Consider the following 25,344-nt stretch of genomic DNA (forward strand, 5'->3'; position numbering starts at 1 on the left):
TTAACACCTTTATGAGTTCCTCTGTACAATTTGGTACTAAAGTTCTAACTGTAAATACTGTGTGATTGTCATTAAAACTTCTGAATTGCACCTCATCCCTCCCTATGTATTTATTGTCTAGTTATCTCCCTATCATGCTGCCATGGAAACATATGGAATTAGGAAAATTGGATATTTACCTGCCGGTAATTTTCCTTTCCAGATGTGTCCATGGCAGCACGGGGCTCCCTCCCTAGATTCGGTGATTCCGAGTTACAAGACCGGGGAGGGACGCTTAAGGGATTCAATTTATTCATTATTGGTCCTATGGGGTGAAGTGGGTGGGACTTAACCCTATAGTGCTGCCATGGACACATCTGGAAAAGAAAATTACCGGCAGGTAAGTATCCAATTTTTCCCTAAATAGGTTATATAAGGGATGTGCGACGTCACTCTGCCCTGACATATACCATTCAGATTTCAGACTAGGGAAGTATCTCAGGTCTGATCATCCATAGAGGACGCTCTGAGCACGCTGATTGGCTGCGGGGACCACACTGGCCCATTCACTAATGCTGGAGAGCGTACTGACGTCACAATGCTGAGTAATGCTGAGTGATCATCTCTTGCTACATTCTATAACTGCCAACTCCGCCTATCCCGAGCGCTTGTCCCGCCCCCCACAGTGCGGACCCATCAGTGAGCTCCGGCCACGCCCCCATCCGACCGTCTGCAATGGAGAGTCCCCGCCCCGCCTGTCCTAATAGGTCTCCGCCCCACACGGAGGGCACGCCCAGTGCAAAGAGTTTTACGGTGGGAGCGGTGGATTGGTCAGAGCGGAGGGGGCGGAGCAGATTCCTGGCCGCGGAGGCCCTTAGCAGGCTGAGTATACAGGTTCCCTGGCTCCGATCACAGACAGAGGGGCTTCTTCCATCAGCTTCCGCCGTGAGGAGAGGAGTCACTTACCGCTGTTGCATCCCTGTTCCCGGACTCCAGGACTGAGGTCTCCCCTCTATACCAGGACTCTGATCTCTATATACAGGGACCCCCAGGACTGATCTCCATATACAGGACTCTGATCTCCATATACAGGGACCCCAGGACTAATCTCTATATACAGGACTCTGATCTCCATATACAGGGACCCCAAGACTATACAGGGACCCCCAGGACTCTGATCTCTATATACAGGGACCCCCCGGACTGATCTCTATATACAGGGACCCCCAGGACTGGTCTCTATATACAGGACTCTGATCTCCATATACAGGACTCTGATCTCCATATACAGGGACCCCAAGACTATACAGGGACCCCCAGGACTCTGATCTCTATATACAGGGACCCCAGGACTGATCTCTATATACAGGACCCTGATCTCCATATACAGGGACCCCCAGGACTCTGATCTCTATATACAGGGACCCCAGGACTGATCTCTATATACAGGACTCTGATCTCCATATACAGGACCCAAAGACTATACAGGGACCCACAGGACTCTGATCTCTATATACAGGGACCCCCAGGACTCTGATCTCTATATACAGGACCCTGATCTCTATACACAGGTCTCTGATCTCTATATACAGGGACCTCAGGACTGATCTCTATATACAGGGACCCCAAGACTATACAGGACTCTGATCTCTATATACAGGTCTCTGATATCTATATACAGGGGCCCCAAGACTATACAGGACCCCAGGACTCTGATCTCTATATACAGGATCCCCAGGACTCTGATCTCTATATACAGGCTTCTGATTGCTATATACAGGGACCCCCAGGACCATACAGAGACCCCGGAAGTCCTCCTTTTCTCTGTTTTGTACAATCTGCATTCTCTTAGTTTGAGCCCTCTACATACAATACCCAAATCCTGACACATCCCTCTATAGAGCAGTTTTCATATACAGGGACTAAGGCTCTGAATTCTTTAAATATATAGGGACTTCAAGTTCCCTGAGACTGGCCCAGCTGTTGCTTTCTGTATTCATTCTGCAGGGCAGACAGACAGACAGAAGTTTGCCCCCTGGTGTCTCAGCACTACCCCAGGAAGGGGTACCTTTAAAGCCATGGAAGGCCCAGAGCCAGCAGAGGGGGAGAACGTTCTAAACCTGTCCCGTTTGGGCCTGGACAATCTGAACCTGGAGCAGATGAGTGATGAGCGGAAGAAGGACGTTCAACAGTTGCTCATACCTCACAACCGCTTGGTGGTCCTTCCCCCCACTGTGGCCACCTTCTCCCAGCTGCACCTCTTGGACATCAGCAGCAACAACCTGGCCTACATTGGTGAGGAGATCATGCATCTCACCAGGCTGAAGACCCTCCTAGCCAAGAACAATAGACTGGACGAGTTCTCACTGCCCAAAGAGATGGGCAGCATGAAGCTGGAGGTGCTGAACCTGAGTGGCAACCAGTTTGAGGAGATCCCCAGCCAACTCCTTCAAATACAAACCCTCAAGACCCTGTCCCTGGGGGGCAACCGGCTGAAGACCATCTCAGCCGAGATAGAGAACATGGTCAGGTAAGGCGACAGTTCTGGGGTGGTATATGTGTAATGGGATGATCAATATTGTGTTCAGCTAGTGGTGAGGGTACGTTATCAGAAGACCCCCAGTCTATCTAGTGTGATTGCTTGCTTAGTGCTGATCCCATGGCCTGTAGAAGTTGCATCATCTGCTGCAGGTGCTACAGGCTGGAATTTCACATAGCTGAGTTTACTGCCTGGTGACCTCAGACTCTCAACTTCACTACTTCTCTATATCTCCAGCCTGATATCCGTCCATGAACTCACAGCAATGTCCCCAGACGGAAGCAAACCCTCTGCCGTACCCCCAGCTGGCACCGGTCCGGACCCCACAACTTTGTGCATAGAATATTTTACAGAGTAGATGATGAAAGTAGAAATCAGGTGTGCATTCTGGGTGTGAATGTTGAGATGTGACAGGTCCTCTTCATACAGAACTTTAGCTGTAGATAATCTTTACAGCGTCACAGAGTGACATAAGGTTAGGAACTCCATAGGAATAACTATTTGCACTTCATGACTATTTTGTGTCCTCACATTGCCATCATCACTCAGTCCAAGCTGATGGCCAACTTCATATTTGGCAATCTTTCGCCACGCTGTACAGACTGTCAATATTTATTCGCAATTGCAAGAACACTAGCGTTTTGCGGCGACGATTTTTTTATTTTATTTTTTTCTGTGATAAACACATATTTTTCACTGGACATTTTCATGCTTTTTGAGTGATCGCGATTGAAATACATTGCAATAGCTCTAAAATCGTAAAGAAGATGCTGCATGTAGCGCATTTGCGTTTTGTGCAAATTGTCAACAATCGCGGCTGTGAGATTACTGCCATATAGATTGCACTACCGATTGCCGGCGATTAGCGGTAAACGCCCGCTACTTGCCCAAGTGTGAATGAGCCTGCAGAGTTCATGCATACGTGTGACGTTTGGATGTTTGTGGTGTAACCGTACACTCTGTGCATGAGATTGGCTATTAGACTGGATCAATACTATGCCTGATTGGCAACGTGTACAGCCATAGCAGATCGGCTGTAAGGGCCCTTTTCCACCAGCGCGTTTGCGCTGGCTGAATCGCAAAACCGCAAACCGCTAGCGATTTTACAATCGCTACGGTTTGCTTTTTAACATAGGAATCGCGGTAGGTCATTTCCACTACCGCGATTCGCTTTTGTCGGGAACGCGAACGCGCGGCGGAGCGATAATTGCCGCGATTTTGCTATGCAGTGCATAGCATAGCAAAATCGCGGCGGCGAACGTCGGGGAATCGCCGGTAATTGCGATTCAGCAATCGCTAGCGTTCAGCGTGAACGCTAGCGATTGCAAGTGGAAAAGGGCCCTAAGATGTGTCCGTATACATTTTGGTATCATCATTATTATATTTATTTATGAAGTGCCAGCATATTCCGTGGTGCTGTACAGAGTAAGAAACAAACATGGCGTACATAATAATAGTAATGATAGACAGTTGTATACCCCAAATATAGACACTGGTACATAAAACAGAATAGATAGACAGTGTAATTACCATGACAAATGTAACCTGATGAACAAAATGTTTGTGTATACCAAGACACAAAAGGGTGAGTGTGCCCTGCCCCTTGCATGCTTATGAACTAAAAAAAAGGGTTTTTTTTTTTGGGGGGGGGGGGGACGACGACAAAAGGAGGGGGTAGTATACAATATACATGCCTAGAGGCAATGTGTTTTTAGGTCTTCTAGTAAGGAGTACAACTTGGCCAGAGTTTGAAGGAGACAGGCCAAAGTTAAAGTATATACATGTCAGAAAAAGTGGGGTTTGGGAGAGCGCTTAAATATTTCAAAGGTTGGAGAGTGACTTATGAGTTTTGGAAAGAGATTCCAGAGGAGGGGAGAGGCGCATGAGAAATCTTGTGTACGTGAATGCAAGTAGGTAATCCTAGAGGAGGACAGGAGGAGGTTGTGTGCAGATCTGAGATTGCGGTTGGGTTGGTATCTGGAAACTAGTGAGGAGATGTACAGGAGAGAGAGAGATTGTGGAGAGCTTTGTAGATTAAGGTGCGTACACACATATGACCACTATCGTTCGTAGTAAGCAAGCAACAATAGTTAAAATGGAAATCTGTCAAAGCAAACTAACAACTTTAAAAGTGGCCAACGATAGTCATTGAAAAGCAAATGATGCAAAAATAATATACCATTTGTTGTTTTTACGCATGCACTGTGGTTTGTGAACGGCCTTTCCTTAACAATCTCCGCACACACACACAGACTTTTATTAACGATAATCGTTTAAAGAAATCCGGCAGATTGGATCAGGATTTTGGAATGCCTTTGCTCGTTGGTTTTAATGATCGTTTTCTACATTTTTACCAACGATAGTTGACCGATGCCTACTAGAATGATTGTTTCAAACGACTATAGTTGGATGTGTGTATGAGGTTTTGGAGTTAAAGAAAAACCGTGACCAAGAATTGAACTTCATCCCAATCAGCAGCTGATACGCCCTTTCCCATGAGAAATTTATTCCTTTTCACAAACGGATCATCAGGGGGCGCTGTATGGCTGATAATGTGGTGAAACCCCAGTGTGATGTCAGGACCATGGTCCTGGCCGTTTCCTGTCTGTGAACCTCATTGCATTTTGGGCAATAGCTGTTTACAGCCGTTTCCAACTGCCAAAAAGGAAAGCAGCATCTCCTTTTACTGACATCACCTGCTAGCAGTAAAAATGTCACCATGTGATGTCAGAATGTAAATCGGAGAGGAAAGATTTTACAATGGGCAAACACTGACTAAATAATTTATACATAATTATTGTAAAAATGAAGCACTTGTGTCCATTGTGCTTTTTGACAAGGGACAGTAATGCTAAGTACACACGATGCAATGTCCCATCCGATTGACGGGATTGGATGATTATTTCAAACATGTCCAATCTGTTTCTTAATAGGATAAATGTTGCAAAGTTGTCATCAGAAAATTGATCCGTTATCGATCGGGAGTAGTTTGGACATGATCACATAATACCGCTATTGGAGGGGAAATTGAATACAGGGCTGTGGAGTCGGTCCAAAAATCCACCGACTCCTCAGTTTAGGATTCCACCGACTCCGACTCCACGACTCCGACTCCTCTAATTTGCATATTACAATTTTGTTGATTAAAAGTATGTAACATGAAATTCGTCTCTTAACTGCCAACGCTTAGGAATTTTACAAGACAACTGAAGTGAGAAGGATATGTAGACTACTATATTTATTCCCTTTAGACTAAAACTAGTCCTTGGTAAGAGTCAGAGCAGGGACAAGGTCCTCCAGCACCCAAGGCTGAGACACCAAAGTGCGCCCCTCCATCCCTCCCACCCCAGCTGTCACACACTGATTGCTATTAGACTAAGAGGGCCACAGGGCCCACAACCTCCCCAACACGTTAATATCTAGTTATCTGGCTTGAAGTCACTGCTATGTATCCCCTTTTGTTATTTCTTTCTGCTTCATACACAATTAGGAATGACAGCTGAATGAATTGTGCGCCCCCTCCTACACTGCGCCCTGAGGCTGGAGCCTCTCCAGCCTATGCCTCGGCCCGGCCCTGGTAAGAGTACTTGTAAAAGGTACAAACCGGAACAAAGAACATCTATCAGGCCCTAGGCAATGTAAGTGTGGGTACATGTAAGAATGATGTGCAGGTACTCTGCAGGGGAAGGAGGAGATTGTAAACAGACAACACCTCTGTGTTCAATGTGCACAGCATTCTCAGTGGATTCCCTGCAGCTCTGTGGGGAGTGCATATGTAGAGTATAGTACTACTGTGTAACAAAGTAAACCTGAGACAGATGAAATTAAAGTTTTATACATACCTGGGGCTTCCTCCAGCCGCCTTCAGGATAATCAGTCCCTCGTTGTCCTCCTCCACCACCTGGATCTTCTGCTATGAGTCCAGGTACTTGAGCCAGTCAGGCGTAGTGCGCATGCACACACTCCGCCGCCAGGAGCATACTACACCTGTGCAGCACTATTGCGCAGGTGCAGAATGTTCCTGGCTGTGGGAGCGGCATGCGGCTGGACAGCGCTGACTGGCTGAATTACCAGGACTCATAGCAGAAGATCCGGGTGGTGGAGGACAGCGAGGGACTGATTAGCCTGAAGGGGGCTGGAGGAAGCCCCAGGTATGTATAAAACTTTACTTTTCATCCATCTCAGTTACCCTTTAATTTGTAGTCACCAAACCAAATTTTAATAACATATCAAATTATTTGATTTAATGAGCAAAGGGAGTGCATACATTTGCATAAATCAGCATCAATGCAGAATTATTTCCATCTCATTGACCATCTCTATTAGTGACACAGCTACACATCAGGCTTTATTCTTACAGCATAGATGTTATTTAGTATATATAAGAGATTCCTGTGTACACATCATATATACAGTCACAATCAAATATGTATATCTGACCTTAAAAATACGGGGACTGCTTTATTGAAGCAGCACAAGTAACTAATTTTGATTGGTTTATTTCATTTTTGAGGGTACCCTCTGCTCTGTCTGATGTGACCAATAAAGAAGCTTTAATTCATTATATTGGTGCCTGCAAAACCTGTGTTCCTGTACTCGACAGCTCCAGTGGTGTGGAAGACCGACTGCCTGGGCACATTATCTCCTATACATGGGTGCTGTCCCAACCACACTTCTTGGATTACAGCATAGATGTTATTTAGTATATATAAGAGATTCCTGTGTACACATCATATGTACAGTCACAATCAAATATGTATATCTGACCTTAAAAATACGGGGACTGCTTTATTGAAGCAGCACAAGTAACTAATTTTGATTGGTTTATTTCATTTTTGTGGACTAAGCACAGCTATTACTGTATATATACTGTATATATACATTATTTTTAATCACTATTATCTGAAAAATAGAAAATTTTATCATATTTTCTATTTTAATTACAGTTACAAATTCATTAGGAGTCGGTGCATTTTTTTCCGACTCCGACTCCAGGCACCCAAAATTGCCCGACTCCACGACTCCAACTCCACAGCCCTGATTGAATAGTGTGTTTCCAGAACATCTATTGGCCAAGGCTGACCAATTTTACCACCTCCATGTTGTTATAAACTGTTCTAATCACCTTTTTCCGGCACCAGCAACTCATCAGCAAGAGTTGCACACACGACTCATCACAGCAAGCAGGAGATAGACTTTCTCAGGCTTCTTCAATATTCACGTTATTTATTCAGGAAACAGAAATACAGATAGATACAGTTCATTATATCCTAGCCACGCCAATCTTCATGTTGCGTTACAAGCTTCTTGATTAAACTTCCTGCTGAAGTCAATCAGGTACCTTCTTTCTAAACTACGTTACACTAGACTACCTATGTACAGCATACATTATATCAGATTACATATAGAATGAAAATACTTAGAGGTTCCAGTCAGCATTTAGAACTAGTGTGAAAGTAAGAAGCAGAGACAGCTCTGATCGCCCACCTGGGTTTTAATACCGACTAGGAAAGTGTTAAATGTGACATCATCTTCGCCATCCCCTAGACCAGACTATTGGTTGAGCCCCCTCGTGATGTTATAATACCCACCTACTCGATTAATATTCAATGTTACCTTTGCTTTACTTACTGGAATTTGGTATTTTGGTAAACACGGCCTATGTTGATGGTTCCTGTGGTGTACGTGTTGAGGTCAGAGTAGGCCGGTGGCCTTCTTTTAGGAACATGTTCTCAGTATCTGCGTGTATCCTCTGCTACACGCAGACCCTGAGATGCCTCCTCCATGCATCACAAGAACTCTATTTATTTTAAAGGCATACACTGCGGACAAGCCTATTACATAAAACTCAGGCCAAGTAACTGAGGCCTACTTAAATTCTAACACATGTAGTATGGAGGCCAACAGACTGAATACTGTGAACAAATTGATTACCGGTGTATTGCAGGTGGGGCGTATGTGACGTGACGTCACACACTTGTCTCACGTGCTATAATGCTGGTAACCACATGGGGCGCCAATGTGGAAGTGCAGTGCGGACCACAGGGAGACTGTGTGACTGGTAAAGTATTAATGCATGGGCACTGTGGGGAACATCTAACATTGGGGGGCATCAAAAGACAGATTCCTGAAAAATGTAATGCTGAAATCAATTGGGAATCGTCCTGTGGCTTACAGCAGCCAACAGATCTCGATCAGTGAGAGATCCAGGGATGTGGAGTTGGAGTCGAGGAGTCGGAGCAATTTTGGGGAGTTGGAGTCGGTGATTTCATAAACTGAGGAGTCGGATGATTTTGTACAAAATCCACAGCCCTGGCAAGTATTGGACTAAGGAGTCGGAGTTATTTTGGACTCCTGGAGTCAGTCGGCGGTTTCATAAACTGAGGAGTCGGAAGATTTTTGTACCGACTCCACAGCTCTGGAGAGATCTGTCTCTTGGTCAATTGGCTGCCAAAGTCGCACCTCTAGAGCCTAAAATGCAATTGCCAAAAAATGGGAAACGTATTGCAAAGTCGCTACTTGTGATTGCGATATTTGTTTACGGTGGTGAAAGAGGCCTAGCGATTATCTATTCACATTGTTGGGTTGTTTTGGCCTTGGAATGTTTGTTTATCTGGGGCTGAGGTTTGGGGATGACCAGAGAGATATTTGTATTACAGCTTCAAGGACAGTTGATGATCTTTTTGCAGAATGGAATTTGCCCTTCTTGTGAACACAGGTGGGACGTCCGTACACCGCAGTCTATGCCGGTGACACTCACACATTACTGATAGAAATAAGGGCCCGTTCTCACTAGGGCGATTAGCAGGTGATTACCTTTTTAAAGCGCTAACGTAATAGAAATTTAAGTGCAGTGACCTCACTGGCTGTTTCGCGATTAGCCGCAATCGCCAAACGCGTTTCCTGCAGCATTTTTGGGTGATTTGGGAGCAATCTCGTTTACCATATATAGAAGCTCCAAGAATGCGTATTTGTCCAGTGATTTATTTATTTTTCCTCCCCCCCCCCCCCCCCGCATTAAATCATGTAAAAATCACCCGCACAAAGCGGTAGCGCTGAGCGTGTTAATGGGCCCTAAGGCCTTGTTTCCATCTGTGCGCTTCTGTCCGCTTTTTATCAGCACATCAATGTTACAGATTGATACATGTTGCTGAAAAGCAGACCAGATGCCTTTGTTCAGCGCATGCTGGAGGCCCTGCCTCTTTGGAAGGTTTTGAAGACCCGGCGTCCCTTCCTCAGGCATGACACAGAAGCTGATTGGGTTACACAGTCTATTGCATCACTGTGAGTGATTTTACTGGTCATTTCTGTGCGTGTTTATAAGGCTGAGCTGACAATGCTGTGAGTCTGGAAAAGTGGCACTTTATCTGTGTGTGTGTGTGTGTGTGTGTGTGTGTGTGTGTAGGCGGCGACCGACGCCTGATGTTTGCTGTAGCGGTCAGTGGCCACTTCCCCTTCGGTCTAGCCTGTGATTCCTCCTATTTCCAGAGTCTTTCTGCAGTCCTGGGTGCTATATAGACCGATTTTGCAGATCTTTGTAAACAAAAATATTACCCAAGGTTGCCTGTTTTTTTTTTTTTTATCGATTTTTCGTTCAGTTCTATAAACATCGATCAAAAAAAAATGGAAAAGACGGTTAACGATTGGAAAATCATTCAAAGATCGATCGAAATTTAGATCAGACATGTTGGAAATAATCGATCTGGCAGGTAAATCTGCCAGAAAATGTATGGTGAGGTACTGGCATTAAAGTGCCCTTATGCTAGGTACACACCATACAATTTTCTGTTATGCTGAGATTACACATTACGTTTTTTGCAGAGAATTGTTCCAATAGATGCCTTCGATGATAAAATTCCGACATGTCCGATTCTCCGCTCGATTCTTTTCCGCTGGATTTCTCATAGATGTGAATGGAAAAAAGATAAAAACGAGCGGAAGATAAGAGGATTGAATGGCAAATAGATCGCGCTGAGAATCAAACGCAAAGAACGGAACGTGTATTCCCAGCATTAGAGGGTTCGATAGATAATTTCCATCATGGTTAATCTTATTTTGGATCGTTTTTCTGGTCGATATCTCATAGAAGTGAATGGAAATCAATTTTAAAATCGATCGGAAAATTGACTGGCAGATGGCCAGAAGATTTGCCCATCGATCTCTCTTGGATCAAATCTACACCGATTCAGAAATCTGATTTCCATGAGATTTCAGCCTCCGCCTTCTGAGCCCTCCCTTATGTATAGTGTTTCTACACGAAACAGATTTCCGTATGATTTGGAAATCGGCTAAAAAAAAAAAAGGGTCCAAACACTAAACTGACAAATGGCGCAATAATCTACTGCACTTACATCATCCTGTGTTGCTGTGGCGCAATCATCAGAGCTGTCGGGGATTGGGCAATCTGCACACAGACACCTCCGGCCACAGCTTCCGTGTTGATTCTGAACCGCGCAGGAAAGGGTTGGGGGCGTAAATGAGGTTGTTTCTGCTGTCTGTGTTCCCACTGAGCCCCGTTCCCCTCACTTCCTGTGTGTGTGTTCCCATTGAGCCCTGTTCCTCTCACTTCCTGTGTGTGTGTTCCCACTGAGCCCCTTCTCACTTACTGTGCATGTTCCCACTGAGACCGTCCCCCTCGCTTCCTGTGTGTGTTCCCACTGAGCCCGTCCCCCTCGCTTCCTGTGTGTGTTCCCACTGAGCCCCGTTGCTCTCACTTCCTATATGTGTTCCAACTGAGCCCCGTTCCTCTTGCTTCCTGTGTGTGTTCCCACTGAGCCCCGTTCCTCTCACTTCCTATGTGTGTTCCCACTTAACCCCGTTCCTCTCACTTCCTATGTGTATTCCCACTGAGCCCAGCTCCTCTCACTTCCTGTGCGTGTTCCCACTGAGCCCCATCCCACTCGCTTCCTATGTGTGTTACCACTGAGCCAAGTTCCTCTCGTTCCTATGTGTGTTCCCACTGAGCCAAGTTCCTCTCACTTCCTGTGTGTGTTCCCACTGAGCCCCGTTCTGCTCACTTCCTGTGTGTGTTCCCACTGAGCCCCGTTCCGCTCACTTCCTGTGTGTGTATACCCACTGAGCCCCATTCCTTGCACTTCCTGTGTGTACCCACTGAACCCCGTTCCTCTCACTTCCTGTGTGTGTTCCCACTGAGCCCCGTTCCTTCTCTAACAGGAAGAGATGGGCAGAGCTTTCTATTAATGCGAAAAACGCATTTTTTGCTAAGTTTTTTCTTGTAGTTTTTTCCCCCCTGTGAGGGCGAATGGTCCCTGCAGTGAAGAACATTGTGTTTCGTGTACACTTTACACCATTTCCTCTTGTGTGGGAGCAGTTTCTCGTGCCCAGCATTGGTCGGTGGCCTCATTGGTTGCTGAGGTTTGTTTACACTGTCTGATCGTGTGTGTTGTGTCACTGGAGCTCGGATGTCAAGGGGATGCGTGGTTCTCAGTGTCACGTATGTAGGGAATGGGTCACACGTGTGTGTATCTGTATCACCCATCGTGCTGTTTCCTGTGAATCTGTCAGTGATCTGGTCTGGGGGAATGTAATGTGTGTCGCACACAGAGATCAGGCCTTGCACCGCATGAACAGTCAATACACAGAAATCCTCCCCACCCCCTCGCCAGGCCCAGCTGCTGCTGGCAGGTTCACAGAGTCCAAAGTTAAGTGTGTATAAAGTTCAGGAGGCGTATTATGAGCCACGCAAAGGAATCCTTTCCCTGCAAGTTCCAAGAATTTCAATTCCTGGTACTGACTACAGATGACTCTGCCTCCAGCATTTTATACAGCATTTCTCCACCTGTTCTTACACTGCTCCGTATATAGCTAGTGGCTGCCGTAGTTCTTTCCTTTTAAAGCATACATGTCAAACTCAGGCTTGTGGGCCAAATCTGGCCCTCAGAGCCATTAAATTTGGCCCTCAAGTGTTTTCCCCACTTTGCGTTATGTTTGGCCCACTCTAGACCACCAGGGAAACTATATTGGAGCAGGTGAAGCCCTAGATCAGGGAAGCCATGTGGGGAGGTAGGGGGAAAGCACTAAACACTAGGGAGCTGTATAGGGGAGAAAGGGAGGACCACTAGACACCAGGGAACTCTATAGGGGTTGGAGGGGGGCAATTAGACACCAGGGAACTGTATATTGGGAGGACCACTAGACACCAGGGAACTCTATAGGGGTTGCAGGGGAGCCATTAGACACCAGGGAACTTTATAAGGGAGGACTGTGGCCAGTAGACATTGAGGTTTGGCCTGTTACTAGGTTTCAGTGTTCAATTGTTGCTCACTTTGCATTTGAGTTTGACACCCGTTTTAAACAACCAGTTGTCTGGCAGTCCTGCTGATCCTCTGCCTCTAACACTTTTAGCCATAGCCCCTGAACAAGCATGCAGCCGATCAGGTGATCTGACTGAAGTGTGGCTGGATTAGCTGCATGCTTGTTTCAGGTGTGTGAAATCTGGAAGTGTACCATTTATATTTTTGTAGTTCCTGTGTGAGAGCGGCTTCAGCAGACTAATGTGAGGACAACTACGAGGCTCTGCCCCCTGACTTGCCAGCCGCAAGGCCCTGCCCCCGAACCACCCTACCTCGTGGTTCTGCCCCATGACTGTCCATCCGCAAGGCCCTGCCCCCTGACTACCCTTCCTCGAGGTTCTGCCCCCTGACTGCCCATCCGCAAGGCCCTGCCCCCTGACCACCCTTCCTCGTGGTTCTGCCCCACGACTGCCCATCCGCAAGGCCCTGACCACCCTTCCTCGCGGTTCTGCCCCCTGACTGCCCATCGGCAAGGCCCTGCCCCCTGACCACCCTTCCTCGTAGTTCTGCCCCCTGACTGCCCATCCGCAAGGCCCTGCCCCCTGACCACCCTTCCTCGAGGTTCTGCCCCCTGACCACCCTTCCTCGTAGTTCTGCCCCATGACTGTCCATCCGCAAGGCCCTGCCCCCTGACTACCCTTCCTCGAGGTTCTGCCCCCTGACTGCCCATCCGCAAGGCCCTGCCCCCTGACCACCCTTCCTCGTGGTTCTGCCCCATGACTGCCCATCCGCAAGGCCCTGACCACCCTTCCTCGAGGTTCTGCCCCCTGACCACCCTTCCTCGAGGTTCTGCCCCCTGACCACCCTTCCTCGCGGTTCTGCCCCCTGACTGCCCATCCAGAGGCTCTGCCCTCTGCACAGTCTATTCTAATTTGTATTTTTCCATTACAATTTAAATGTATTTGGAGTTGGAGACGGTACATTTTGCTGACTGACTCCAGCTACCCAGTAATTCCACCACCGTGCTCGCTGATAGAGGTGATCTAACGCAGGCAGTGTGCAGTGCTGGTAGAGGGGATATAATGCAGGCAGTGTGCAGTGCAGGTAGAGGTGATATAATGCAGGCAATGTGCGGTGCTGGTAGTGGTGATATAATGCAGGCAGTGTGCAGTGCTGGTAGAGGGGATATAATGCAGGCAGTGTGCAGTGCAGGTAGAGGTGATATAATGCAGGCAGTGTGCAGTGCAGGTAGAGGTGATCTAATGCAGGCAATGTGCAGTGCAGGTAGAGGTGATATAATGCAGGCAATGTGCAGTGCAGGTAGAGGTGATATAATGCAGGCAGTGTGCAGTGCAGGTAGAGGTGATATAATGCAGGCAATGTGCAGTGCAGGTAGAGGTGATATAATGCAGGCAGTGTGCAGTGCAGGTAGAGGTGATCTAATGCAGGCAATGTGCAGTGCAGGTATTGGTGATATAATGCAGGCAGTGTGCAGTGCTGGTAGAGGGGATATAATGCAGGCAGTGTGCAGTGCTGGTAGAGGGGATATAATGCAGGCAGTGTGCAGTGCAGGTAGAGGTGATATAATGCAGGCAGTGTGCAGTGCAGGTAGAGGTGATCTAATGCAGGCAATGTGCAGTGCAGGTAGAGGTGATATAATGCAGGCAATGTGCAGTGCAGGTAGAGGTGATATAATGCAGGCAGTGTGCAGTGCAGGTAGAGGTGATATAATGCAGGCAATGTGCAGTGCAGGTAGAGGTGATATAATGCAGGCAGTGTGCAGTGCAGGTAGAGGTGATCTAATGCAGGCAATGTGCAGTGCAGGTATTGGTGATATAATGCAGGCAGTGTGCAGTGCTGGTAGAGGGGATATAATGCAGGCAGTGTGCAGTGGAGGTGATATAATGCAGGCAGTGTGCAGTGCAGGTAGAGGTGATATAACTCAGGCAATGTGCAGTGCAGGTAGAGGTGATATAATGCAGGCAGTGTGCAGTGCTGGTAGTGGTGATATAATGCAGGTAGTGTGCAGTGCTGGTAGAGGTGATATAATGCAGGCAGTGTGCGGTGCTGGTAGTGGTGATATAATGCAGGCAGTGTGCGGTGCTGGTAGAGGTGATATAATGCAGGCAGTGTGCAGTGCAGGTAGAGGTGATATAACTCAGGCAATGTGCAGTGCAGGTAGAGGTGATCTAATGCAGGCAATGTGCAGTGCAGGTATTGGTGATATAATGCAGACAGTGTGCAGTGCTGGTAGTGGTGATATAATGCAGGCAGTGTGCAGTGCTGGTAGAGGGGATATAATGCAGGCAGTGTGCAGTGGGGGTGATATAACGCAGGCAGTGTGCAGTGCAGGTAGAGGTGATATAACTCAGGCAATGTGCAGTGCAGGTAGAGGTGATATAATGCAGGCAGTGTGCAGTGCTGGTAGTGGTGATATAATGCAGGCAGTGTGCAGTTCTGGTAGAGGTGATATAATGCAGGCAGTGTGCGGTGCTGGTAGTGGTGATATAATGCAGGCAGTGTGCAGTGCTGGTAGAGGTGATATAATGCAGGCAGTGTGCAGTGCAGGTAGAGGTGATATAACTCAGGCAATGTGCAGTGCAGGTAGAGGTGATATAACGCAGGCAGTGTGCAGTGCAGGTATTGGTGATATAATGCAGGCAGTGTGCGGTGCTGGTAGTGGTGATATAATGCAGGCAGTGTGCGGTGCTAGTAGTGGTGATATAATGCAGGCAGTGTGCAGTGCTGGTAGAGGTGATATAATGCAGGCAGTGTGCAGTGCAGGTAGAGGTGATATAACTCAGGCAATGTGCAGTGCAGGTAGAGGTGATATAACGCAGGCAGTGTGCAGTGCAGGTATTGGTGATATAATGCAGGCAGTGTGCAGTGCAGGTAGAGGTGATGTAACACAGGCAGTGTGCAGTGCTGGTAGAGGTGATATAATGCAGGCAGTGTGCAGTGCTGGTAGAGGTGATATAATGCAGGCAGTGTGCAGTGCTGGTAGTGGTGATGTAACACAGGCAGTGTGCAGTGCTGGTAGAGGTGATAAAATGCAGGCAGTGTGCGGTGCTGGTAGTGGTGATATAATGCAGGCAGTGTGCAGTGCAGGTAGAGGTGATATAATGCAGGCAGTGTGCAGTGCAGGTAGAGGTGATATAATGCAGGCAGTGTGCAGTGCAGGTAGAGGTGATATAATGCAGGCAGTGTGCGGTGCTGGTAGAGGTGATATAATGCAGGCAGTGTGCAGTGCAGGTAGAGGTGATATAATGCAGGCAGTGTGCAGTGCAGGTAGAGTGATCTAATGCAGGCAATGTGCAGTGCAGGTAGAGGTGATATAATGCAGGCAATGTGCAGTGCAGGTAGAGGTGATATAATGCAGGCAGTGTGCAGTGCAGGTAGAGGTGATATAATGCAGGCAGTGTGCAGTGCAGGTAGAGGTGATATAATGCAGGCAATGTGCAGTGCAGGTAGAGGTGATATAATGCAGGCAGTGTGCAGTGCAGGTAGAGGTGATCTAATGCAGGCAATGTGCAGTGCAGGTATTGGTGATATAATGCAGGCAGTGTGCAGTGCTGGTAGAGGGGATATAATGCAGGCAGTGTGCAGTGGAGGTGATATAATGCAGGCAGTGTGCAGTGCAGGTAGAGGTGATATAACTCAGGCAATGTGCAGTGCAGGTAGAGGTGATATAATGCAGGCAGTGTGCAGTGCTGGTAGAGGTGATATAATGCAGGCAGTGTGCGGTGCTGGTAGAGGTGATGTAACGCAGGCAGTGTGCAGTGCTGGTAGAGGTGATATAATGCAGGCAGTGTGCAGTGCAGGTAGAGGTGATATAATGCAGGCAGTGTGCGGTGCTGGTAGAGGTGATATAATGCAGGCAGTGTGCGGTGCTGGTAGAGGTGATATAATGCAGGCAGTGTGCAGTGCAGGTAGAGGTGATATAATGCAGGCAGTGTGCAGTGCAGGTAGAGGTGATATAACTCAGGCAATGTGCAGTGCAGGTAGAGGTGATATAATGCAGGCAGTGTGCAGTGCTGGTAGTGGTGATATAATGCAGGTAGTGTGCAGTGCTGGTAGAGGTGATATAATGCAGGCAGTGTGCAGTGCTGGTAGAGGTGATATAATGCAGGCAGTGTGCAGTGCAGGTAGAGGTGATCTAACGCAGGCAGTGTGCAGTGCAGGTAGAGGTGATATAATGCAGGCAGTGAGCGGTGCTGGTAGAGGTGATATAATGCAGGCAGTGTGCGGTGCTGGTAGAGGTGATATAATGCAGGCAGTGTGCAGTGCAGGTAGAGGTGATATAATGCAGGCAGTGTGCAGTGCAGGTAGAGGTGATATAATGCAGGCAATGTGCGGTGCTGGTAGTGGTGATATAATGCAGGCAGTGTGCGGTGCTGGTAGAGGTGATATAATGCAGGCAGTGTGCGGTGCTGGTAGAGGTGATATAATGCAGGCAGTGTGCAGTGCAGGTAGAGGTGATATAATGCAGGCAGTGTGCAGTGCAGGTAGAGGTGATATGATGCAGGCAGTGTGCAGTGCAGGTAGAGGTGATATAATGCAGGCAGTGTGCAGTGCAGGTAGAGGTGATATAATGCAGGCAGTGTGCAGTGCAGGTAGAGGTGATATAATGCAGGCAATGTGCGGTGCTGGTAGTGGTGATATAATGCAGGCAGTGTGCAGTGCTGGTAGAGGTGATATAATGCAGGCAGTGTGCAGTGCTGGTAGAGGTGATATAATGCAGGCAGTGTGCAGTGCAGGTAGAGGTGATATAATGCAGGCAGTGAGCGGTGCTGGTAGAGGTGATATAATGCAGGCAGTGTGCGGTGCTGGTAGAGGTGATATAATGCAGGCAGTGTGCAGTGCAGGTAGAGGTGATATAATGCAGGCAATGTGCGGTGCTGGTAGTGGTGATATAATGCAGGCAGTGTGCGGTGCTGGTAGAGGTGATATAATGCAGGCAGTGTGCGGTGCTGGTAGAGGTGATATAATGCAGGCAGTGTGCAGTGCAGGTAGAGGTGATATAATGCAGGCAGTGTGCAGTGCAGGTAGAGGTGATATGATGCAGGCAGTGTGCAGTGCAGGTAGAGGTGATATAATGCAGGCAGTGTGCAGTGCAGGTAGAGGTGATATAATGCAGGCAGTGTGCAGTGCAGGTAGAGGTGATATAATGCAGGCAATGTGCGGTGCTGGTAGAGGTGATATAATGCAGGCAGTGTGCGGTGCTGGTGGAGGTGATATAATGCAGGCAGTGTGCAGTGCAGGTAGAGGTGATATAATGCAGGCAGTGTGCGGTGCTGGTAGAGGTGATATAATGCAGGCAGTGTGCAGTGCAGGTAGAGGTGATATAATGCAGGCAGTGTGCAGTGCAGGTAGAGGTGATATAATGCAGGCAATGTGCGGTGCTGGTAGTGGTGATATAATGCAGGCAGTGTGCGGTGCTGGTAGAGGTGATATAATGCAGGCAGTGTGCGGTGCTGGTAGAGGTGATATAATGCAGGCAGTGTGCAGTGCAGGTAGAGGTGATATAATGCAGGCAGTGTGCAGTGCAGGTAGAGGTGATATGATGCAGGCAGTGTGCAGTGCAGGTAGAGGTGATATAATGCAGGCAGTGTGCAGTGCAGGTAGAGGTGATATAATGCAGGCAGTGTGCAGTGCAGGTAGAGGTGATATAATGCAGGCAATGTGCGGTGCTGGTAGTGGTGATATAATGCAGGCAGTGTGCGGTGCTGGTGGAGGTGATATAATGCAGGCAGTGTGCAGTGCTGGTGGAGTGTTATATCGCAGTGTATGTGGATGATGGAGTGACGCTAATATCACTTGTCTCGTCTTTCTCTTCCAGCCTGGAGTTCCTTTACCTCGGTGGAAACTTCATCTCCTACATCCCCCCGGAGCTCGCCAACCTGCCGTATCTCAGCTGCCTGGTGTTATGTGACAACCGCATCCAGAGCGTGCCACCGCAGCTCGCCCAGTGAGTACAGCCAATGGCAGCAAATGCTTACATCCCCCACTGCAGCGGCAGTTCAGACACCAGATCAGTTCCCCCTGCGGCAGATTAGACCCCGGCAGCAGACTAGACCCCGGATCAGTCCCCCTGTGGCGGATCAGTCCCCCTGCGGCGGATCAGTCCCCCTGCGGCGGATCAGTCCACCTGCGGCGGATCAGTTTCCCTGCGGCGGATCAGTTTCCCTGCGGCGGATCAGTTTCCCTGCGGCGGATTAGTCCCCCTGCGGCGGATCAGTCTCCCTGTGGCTGCGGCGGATCAGTCTCCCTGTGGCTGCGGCGGATCAGTCTCCCTGCGGCTGCGGCGGATCAGTCTCCCTGTGGCTGCGGCGGATCAGTCTCCCTGTGGCTGCGGCGGATCAGTCTCCCTGTGGCTGCGGCGGATCAGTCTCCCTGTGGCTGCGGCGGATCAGTCTCCCTGTGGCTGCGGCGGATCAGTCTCCCTGTGGCTGCGGCGGATCAGTCTCCCTGTGGCTGCGGCGGATCAGTCTCCCTGTGGCTGCGGCGGATCAGTCTCCCTGTGGCTGCGGCGGATCAGTCTCCCTGTGGCTGCGGCGGATCAGTCTCCCTGTGGCTGCGGCGGATCAGTCTCCCTGCGGCTGCGGCGGATCAGTCTCCCTGCGGCTGCGGCGGATCAGTCTCCCTGTGGCTGCGGCGGATCAGTCTCCCTGCGGCGGATCAGTCTCCCTGCGGCTGCGGCGGATCAGTCTCCCTGCGGCGGATCAGTCTCCCTGCGGCTGCGGCGGATCAGTCTCCCTGCGGCTGCGGCGGATCAGTCTCCCTGTGGCTGCGGCGGATCAGTCTCCCTGCGGCGGATCAGTCTCCCTGCGGCTGCGGCGGATCAGTCTCCCTGTGGCTGCGGCGGATCAGTCTCCCTGTGGCTGCGGCGGATCAGTCTCCCTGTGGCTGCGGCGGATCAGTCTCCCTGTGGCTGCGGCGGATCAGTCTCCCTGTGGCTGCGGCGGATCAGTCTCCCTGTGGCTGCGGCGGATCAGTCTCCCTGTGGCTGCGGCGGATCAGTCTCCCTGTGGCTGCGGCGGATCAGTCTCCCTGTGGCTGCGGCGGATTAGTCCCCCTGCGGCGGATCAGTCTCCCTGTGGCTGCGGCGGATCAGTCTCCCTGCGGCTGCGGCGGATCAGTCTCCCTGCGGCTGCGGCGGATCAGTCTCCCTGTGGCTGCGGCGGATCAGTCTCCCTGCGGCGGATCAGTCTCCCTGTGGCTGCGGCGGATCAGTCTCCCTGTGGCTGCGGCGGATCAGTCTCCCTGTGGCTGCGGCGGATCAGTCTCCCTGCGGCTGCGGCGGATCAGTCTCCCTGCGGCTGCGGCGGATCAGTCTCCCTGCGGCTGCGGCGGATCAGTCTCCCTGTGGCTGCGGCGGATCAGTCTCCCTGCGGCGGATCAGTCTCCCTGCGGCGGATCAGTTCCCCCAGCAGCAGCAGGTCAGTTTCCCTGTGGCGGATCAGTCTCCCTGGGGCGGATCAGTTTCCCTGGGGCGGATCAGTCTCCCTGGGGCAGATCAGTTTCCCTGGGGCGGATCAGTTTCCCTGGGGCAGATCAGTTTCCCTGGGGCGGATCAGTTTCCCTGGGGCGGATCAGTTTCCCTGGGGCGGATCAGTTTCCCTGCGGCTGCGGCGGATGAGTCTCCCTGCGGCGGATCAGTCTCCCTGCGGCTGCGGCGGATGAGTCTCCCTGCGGCGGATCAGTCTCCCTGCGGCTGCGGCGGATCAGTTCCCCCGGCAGCATCAGGTCCGTTTCCCTGTGGCTGATCAGTCTCCCTGCGGCGGATCAGTTCCCCCAGCAGCAGCAGGTCAGTTTCCCTGTGGCGGATCAGTCTCCCTGCGGCGGCAGGTCAGACCCCAGTAACATGACAAATTCTAGTAACAGATCAGACCCGGATGGCAGACTCCAGTATGAGATGGACATACCCCAGTGTATACTGATTGATATCCAATCATATAGTTGTGTGAATCTCCGCAATTCTGTGAGGTCAGATATCCAGTCATTGTTCCTAGAACTATTCTGGATGACTTTTGGATGTTCTCCTGTTTATATAGTATGTAAAATATATGAAGAGGAATCAGGAGGGGGAGGGGTGTTAAGCTGAGAATTTGGGTACAGAGATCTCCCCGGTAAAGTCTCTGGGGCTTACTAGAAAGCTTCCGGTGGTTTTGCTCTCTTGCCTCCACAAAACACTGAAATTTCTGCACTTAGTGGAGTGTCCATTTAAATAAGGATAAGGCTGCTGCTATGTGAATAAGGCTATGGCTGCTGCTGCTGCTATGTGTATTAGAACATTTGATGTGAATCGCTGACATCAGGACTTCTCTTCCAGAGTTCACTCGCTGCGCTCCCTCAGCCTCCACAACAACCTGCTGACTTACCTGCCCCGCGAGATCCTGAGCCTGGTGCACCTGCAGGAGCTGAGCCTGCGGGGGAATCCCCTGGTGGTGAGGTTCGTGCGGGATCTCATCTACACCCCGCCCACACTGTTGGAACTCGCTGGGCGCACCATCAAGAGCCGCGGAATCCCCTACACCCCCTGGGAGCTTCCAGAGAGCCTTGTCAGATATCTGGATCTGTCCAGCAAGTGTCCCAACCCGAAGTGTGCAGGTGAGAGGGACCCCCGTAACACCATACTGTGCGGTCACATGACACAGATCACACTCCTATTACTGCTCACATTCCCCGCTCCATACTGTGCAGTCATATGACACACATCACACCCCTATTACTCCTCACATTCCCCGCTCCATACTGTGCAGTCACATGACACACATCACACCCCTATTACTTCTCACATTCCCCGGTCCATACTGTGCAGTCACATGACACACATCACACCCCTATTACTTCTCACATTCCCCGCTCCATACTGTGCAGTCACATGACACACATCACACCCCTATTACTTCTCACATTCCCCGCTCCATACTGTGCAGTCATATGACACACATCACACCCCTATTACTCCTCACATTCCCCGCTCCATACTGTGCAGTCACATGACACACATCACACCCCTATTACTTCTCACATTCCCCGCTCCATAGTGTACAGTCACATGACACACATCACACCCCTATTACTTCTCACATTCCCCGGTCCATACTGTGCAGTCACATGACACACATCACACCCCATTACTTCTCACATTCCCCGCTCCATAGTGTACAGTCACATGACACACATCACACCCCTATTACTTCTCACATTCCCCGCTCCATACTGTGCAGTCACATAACACACATCACACCCCTATTACTTCTCACATTCCCCGCTCCATACTGTGCAGTCACATAACACACATCACACCCCTATTACTGCTCACATTCCCCGCTCCATACTGTGCGGTCACATGACACACATCACACCCCTATTACTTCTCACATTCCCCGCTCCATACTGTGCAGTCACATAACACACATCACACCCCTATTACTGCTCACATTCCCCGCTCCATACTGTGCAGTCACATGACACACATCACACCCCTATTACTCCTCACATTCCCCGCTCCATACTGTGCAGTCACATGACACACACCCCTAATACTTCTCACATTCTCCACTCCATACTGTGCAGTCACATGACACACATCACACCCCTATTACTTCTCACATTCCCCACTCCATACTGTGCAGTCACATGACACACATCACACCCCTATTACTTCTCACATTCCCCACTCCATACTGTGCAGTCACATGACACACATCACACCCCTATTACTTCTCACATTCCCTGCTCCATACTGTGCAGTCACATGACACACATCACACCCCTATTACTTCTCACATTCCCCACTCCATACTGTGCAGTCACATGACGCACATCACACTCCTATTACTCCTCACATTCCCCGCTCCATAGTGTGCAGTCACATGACACACATCACACCCCTATTACTCCTCACATTCCCCGCTCCATAGTGTGCAGTCACATGACACACATCACACCCCTATTACTTCTCACATTCCCTGCTCCATACTGTGCAGTCACATGACACACATCACACCCCTATTACTTCTCACATTCCCTGCTCCATACTGTGCAGTCACATGACACACATCACACCCCTATTACTTCTCACATTCCCCGCTCCATACTGTGCAGTCACATGACACACATCACACCCCTATTACTCCTCACATTCCCCACTCCATACTGTGCAGTCACATGACACACATCACACCCCTATTACTTCTCACATTCCCCGGTCCATACTGTGCAGTCACATGACACACATCACACCCCCTGCTCCATACTGTGCAGTCACATGACACACATCACACCCTCTGCTCCATACTGTGCAGTCACATGACCAGGGCTGTGGAGTTGGAACAACTGTTTTTCTTTTAATTCTTAGAATATGAGGTAGTGAAAAATTATATCATGAATTAGAAACCAATACTTTAACAAAAAAAAAGCTTTGTTATTAAGAATTTGTTTAAAAAAATACATCAGTGTACATCAGTGGTGCAATATTCAAGTTATTCAGAACAGATCCAATCATAAAAATCCACTGGGCAGATCGGCACATCAGCTGCTTTATTCGATCAACTGTCCAACTTTATGATCCTTTAATATGTTATTTTTAACGAGCAGAGTTCCCACTTTAATTTCTTTGTATTATACTTGGTTATAGTTTTCTTATCATGCATTATATTGAAACTCATTGACTGTTTTCTCCTCTTCTTTGTCTTGTTCTCTCCTCCTCCTCCTCCTCCTCCTCTCCCGCCTCTTCTTCTACTCCTCCTACTTCCACTTTCTTCCTCCTCCTTCCTCCCCCCTCCGCTCTGTATTCTCCTCCTCCTCTTCCTCCCCTCTACGCTATTTCTGCTCCTCCCTCCTCCTCCCTTTCCCCTTCTTCCTCCACTCCGCCTTCCCCGCTCTCCTCTCGGCAGGTGTGTACTTTGACTCCTGCGTGCGGCAGATCAAGTTTGTGGATTTCTGTGGGAAGTACCGCCTCCCGCTGATGCACTATCTCTGTTCTCCTGAGTGCTCCTCCCCCTGCAGCTCCGTCTCCTCACAGAGCGAATCGGATTCTGAGGATGAGGCCATGGCGGCAGCACGCAGGATGGCAAAAGTTCTTTTGGGCTGAGCAGCAATGGACAATCTCAGCACCAGGACTCATCTGTAGTGGATTAAACCATTAATTTTCATCATGGACAACTAGACCCCTCCAAACTGGACTAATGGAGCAGCCATGCTGTAGCTGCGTCAGCCAGAAGGGGGCATCGTCTGGGCTCTTTGCCTGCTGAACCTTCATCATGATCTGAGGTTTATCTAACCATGTACTGGAGATCAGCCATCTTGTCTTGGGGGAGGGTCGGCCATCTTGTCCTGAATGCTAAAGGAGGGTCGGCCATCTTGTCTTGACACCTGCAGAGGACCAACCACCTTGCCTTGACGCCGGGGCAGACTCCACCATCTTGCACCTACACTGGGGCAGGGTCGGCCATCTTGTTTTGGGTGCGGTACTCTGACATCTTGTCACAATGCCTGTAACAAACTGCAGTATCGTTTGCAGATGAAGATGACTCTTCTGTCTCCATTAAGGTGCATGGCTGCAAGGCAGAAGATTATTGCAGGAGTCAACTCGATTGGATGATCGAGTAAGATTTCAAACTTAAGCGTCCTCACATTTCATGCTACAAACGTTTCTTGTTTTGTTGGATCCCACCCCATGATGTATAGACTTGGTGTGACGCCTGTGCAGTGCAGCAATGGTACTGCTGTGGAGGAGGGGCCATGCGGCAGCCATATTGTTGTAGCCCTGGACACTATCCTTTCAGTGCAGAGGAAAAATGGGCACTTTTCCTTTGACGGGCCACAAATCGCCATGACTGTGCCTTGGACTATACAGAGGACTGTAGCTTTAACCTTATTAATAACCGGAGAGCACGTCACCATTTAATGCCTTATTTTACATTTTGTAAAAGAGCAGCCAAGTGTGCCTCTGAGGTTTTGGTTAATAACATGATTTGTTAATAATAATAATAATAATATAATAATAAAAGCAAATAGTTACTATTTTATGTCACCGTCCTCAATGGGTATAATTTAAAAGGATACAATGTGTTTAGGAGGGATAGAACAGGGAAAAAAGGTGGAGGGGTTTGTCTCTTTGTTAAGAATTCTCTTACAGCTGTCCTCAACGATGAGATGGAGGAAGATTGCGAAGATGTGGAGTCCGTTTGGGTAAATATTCATGGTGGAAATAAAAGTTGCCAATTGCTTATTGGGGTATGCTACAGGCCACCTCTTATTAATGAAGCTGCAGAACTGCGATTACTACAGCAGATTGAAAAAGCTGCAGGTAAAAATGAGGTCATAATTATGGGCGACTTCAACTTTCCAGACATTGACTGGGGTATTGAGGCTACCCATTCTGGTAAAAGCAGCAGATTTCTGGCAGCACTACAGGACAATTACTTGACTCAAATGGTAACTGAACCAACTAGGGGGAATGCGTTACTGGATCTGATCATTTCTAATAGACCAGATAATGTATCAAATGTGCAGGTTCAAGAACATTTGGGAAATAGTGATCACAACATGATAACGTTTGAT

The 25,344-nt window shown here is 49.1% G+C and overlaps 1 protein-coding gene across 1 annotated transcript; it reads left to right on the forward strand.

Moving 5' to 3' along the window:
- Positions 1 to 807: 807 nt before the first annotated feature.
- LRRC58 (leucine rich repeat containing 58) lies at positions 808 to 24,809 on the forward strand. Its single transcript, XM_068270963.1, has 4 exons — positions 808 to 2,509; positions 18,611 to 18,739; positions 21,104 to 21,381; positions 23,676 to 24,809. Exons 1-4 carry the CDS (start codon positions 2,058 to 2,060, stop codon positions 23,870 to 23,872), a joined length of 1,056 nt encoding a protein of 351 aa, XP_068127064.1. The 5' UTR covers positions 808 to 2,057; the 3' UTR covers positions 23,873 to 24,809.
- Positions 24,810 to 25,344: the final 535 nt, after the last annotated feature.

The sequence above is a fragment of the Hyperolius riggenbachi genome, chromosome 2, assembly GCF_040937935.1.
Source record: "Hyperolius riggenbachi isolate aHypRig1 chromosome 2, aHypRig1.pri, whole genome shotgun sequence".
Classification (NCBI taxonomy): Eukaryota; Metazoa; Chordata; class Amphibia; order Anura; family Hyperoliidae; genus Hyperolius; species Hyperolius riggenbachi.

What these genes read in the sequence shown, in the direction of transcription:
- LRRC58 (XM_068270963.1), top strand. Translation starts at nt 2,058, where the DNA reads ATGGAAGGCCCAGAGCCAGCAGAGGGGGAGAACGTTCTAAACCTGTCC. An exon ending in GTGCCACCGCAGCTCGCCCA is followed by an intron (nt 18,740 to 21,103) that starts GTGAGTACAGCC and finishes CTTCTCTTCCAG; the next exon opens with AGTTCACTCGCTGCGCTCCC. An exon ending in TCCCAACCCGAAGTGTGCAG is followed by an intron (nt 21,382 to 23,675) that starts GTGAGAGGGACC and finishes TCCTCTCGGCAG; the next exon opens with GTGTGTACTTTGACTCCTGC.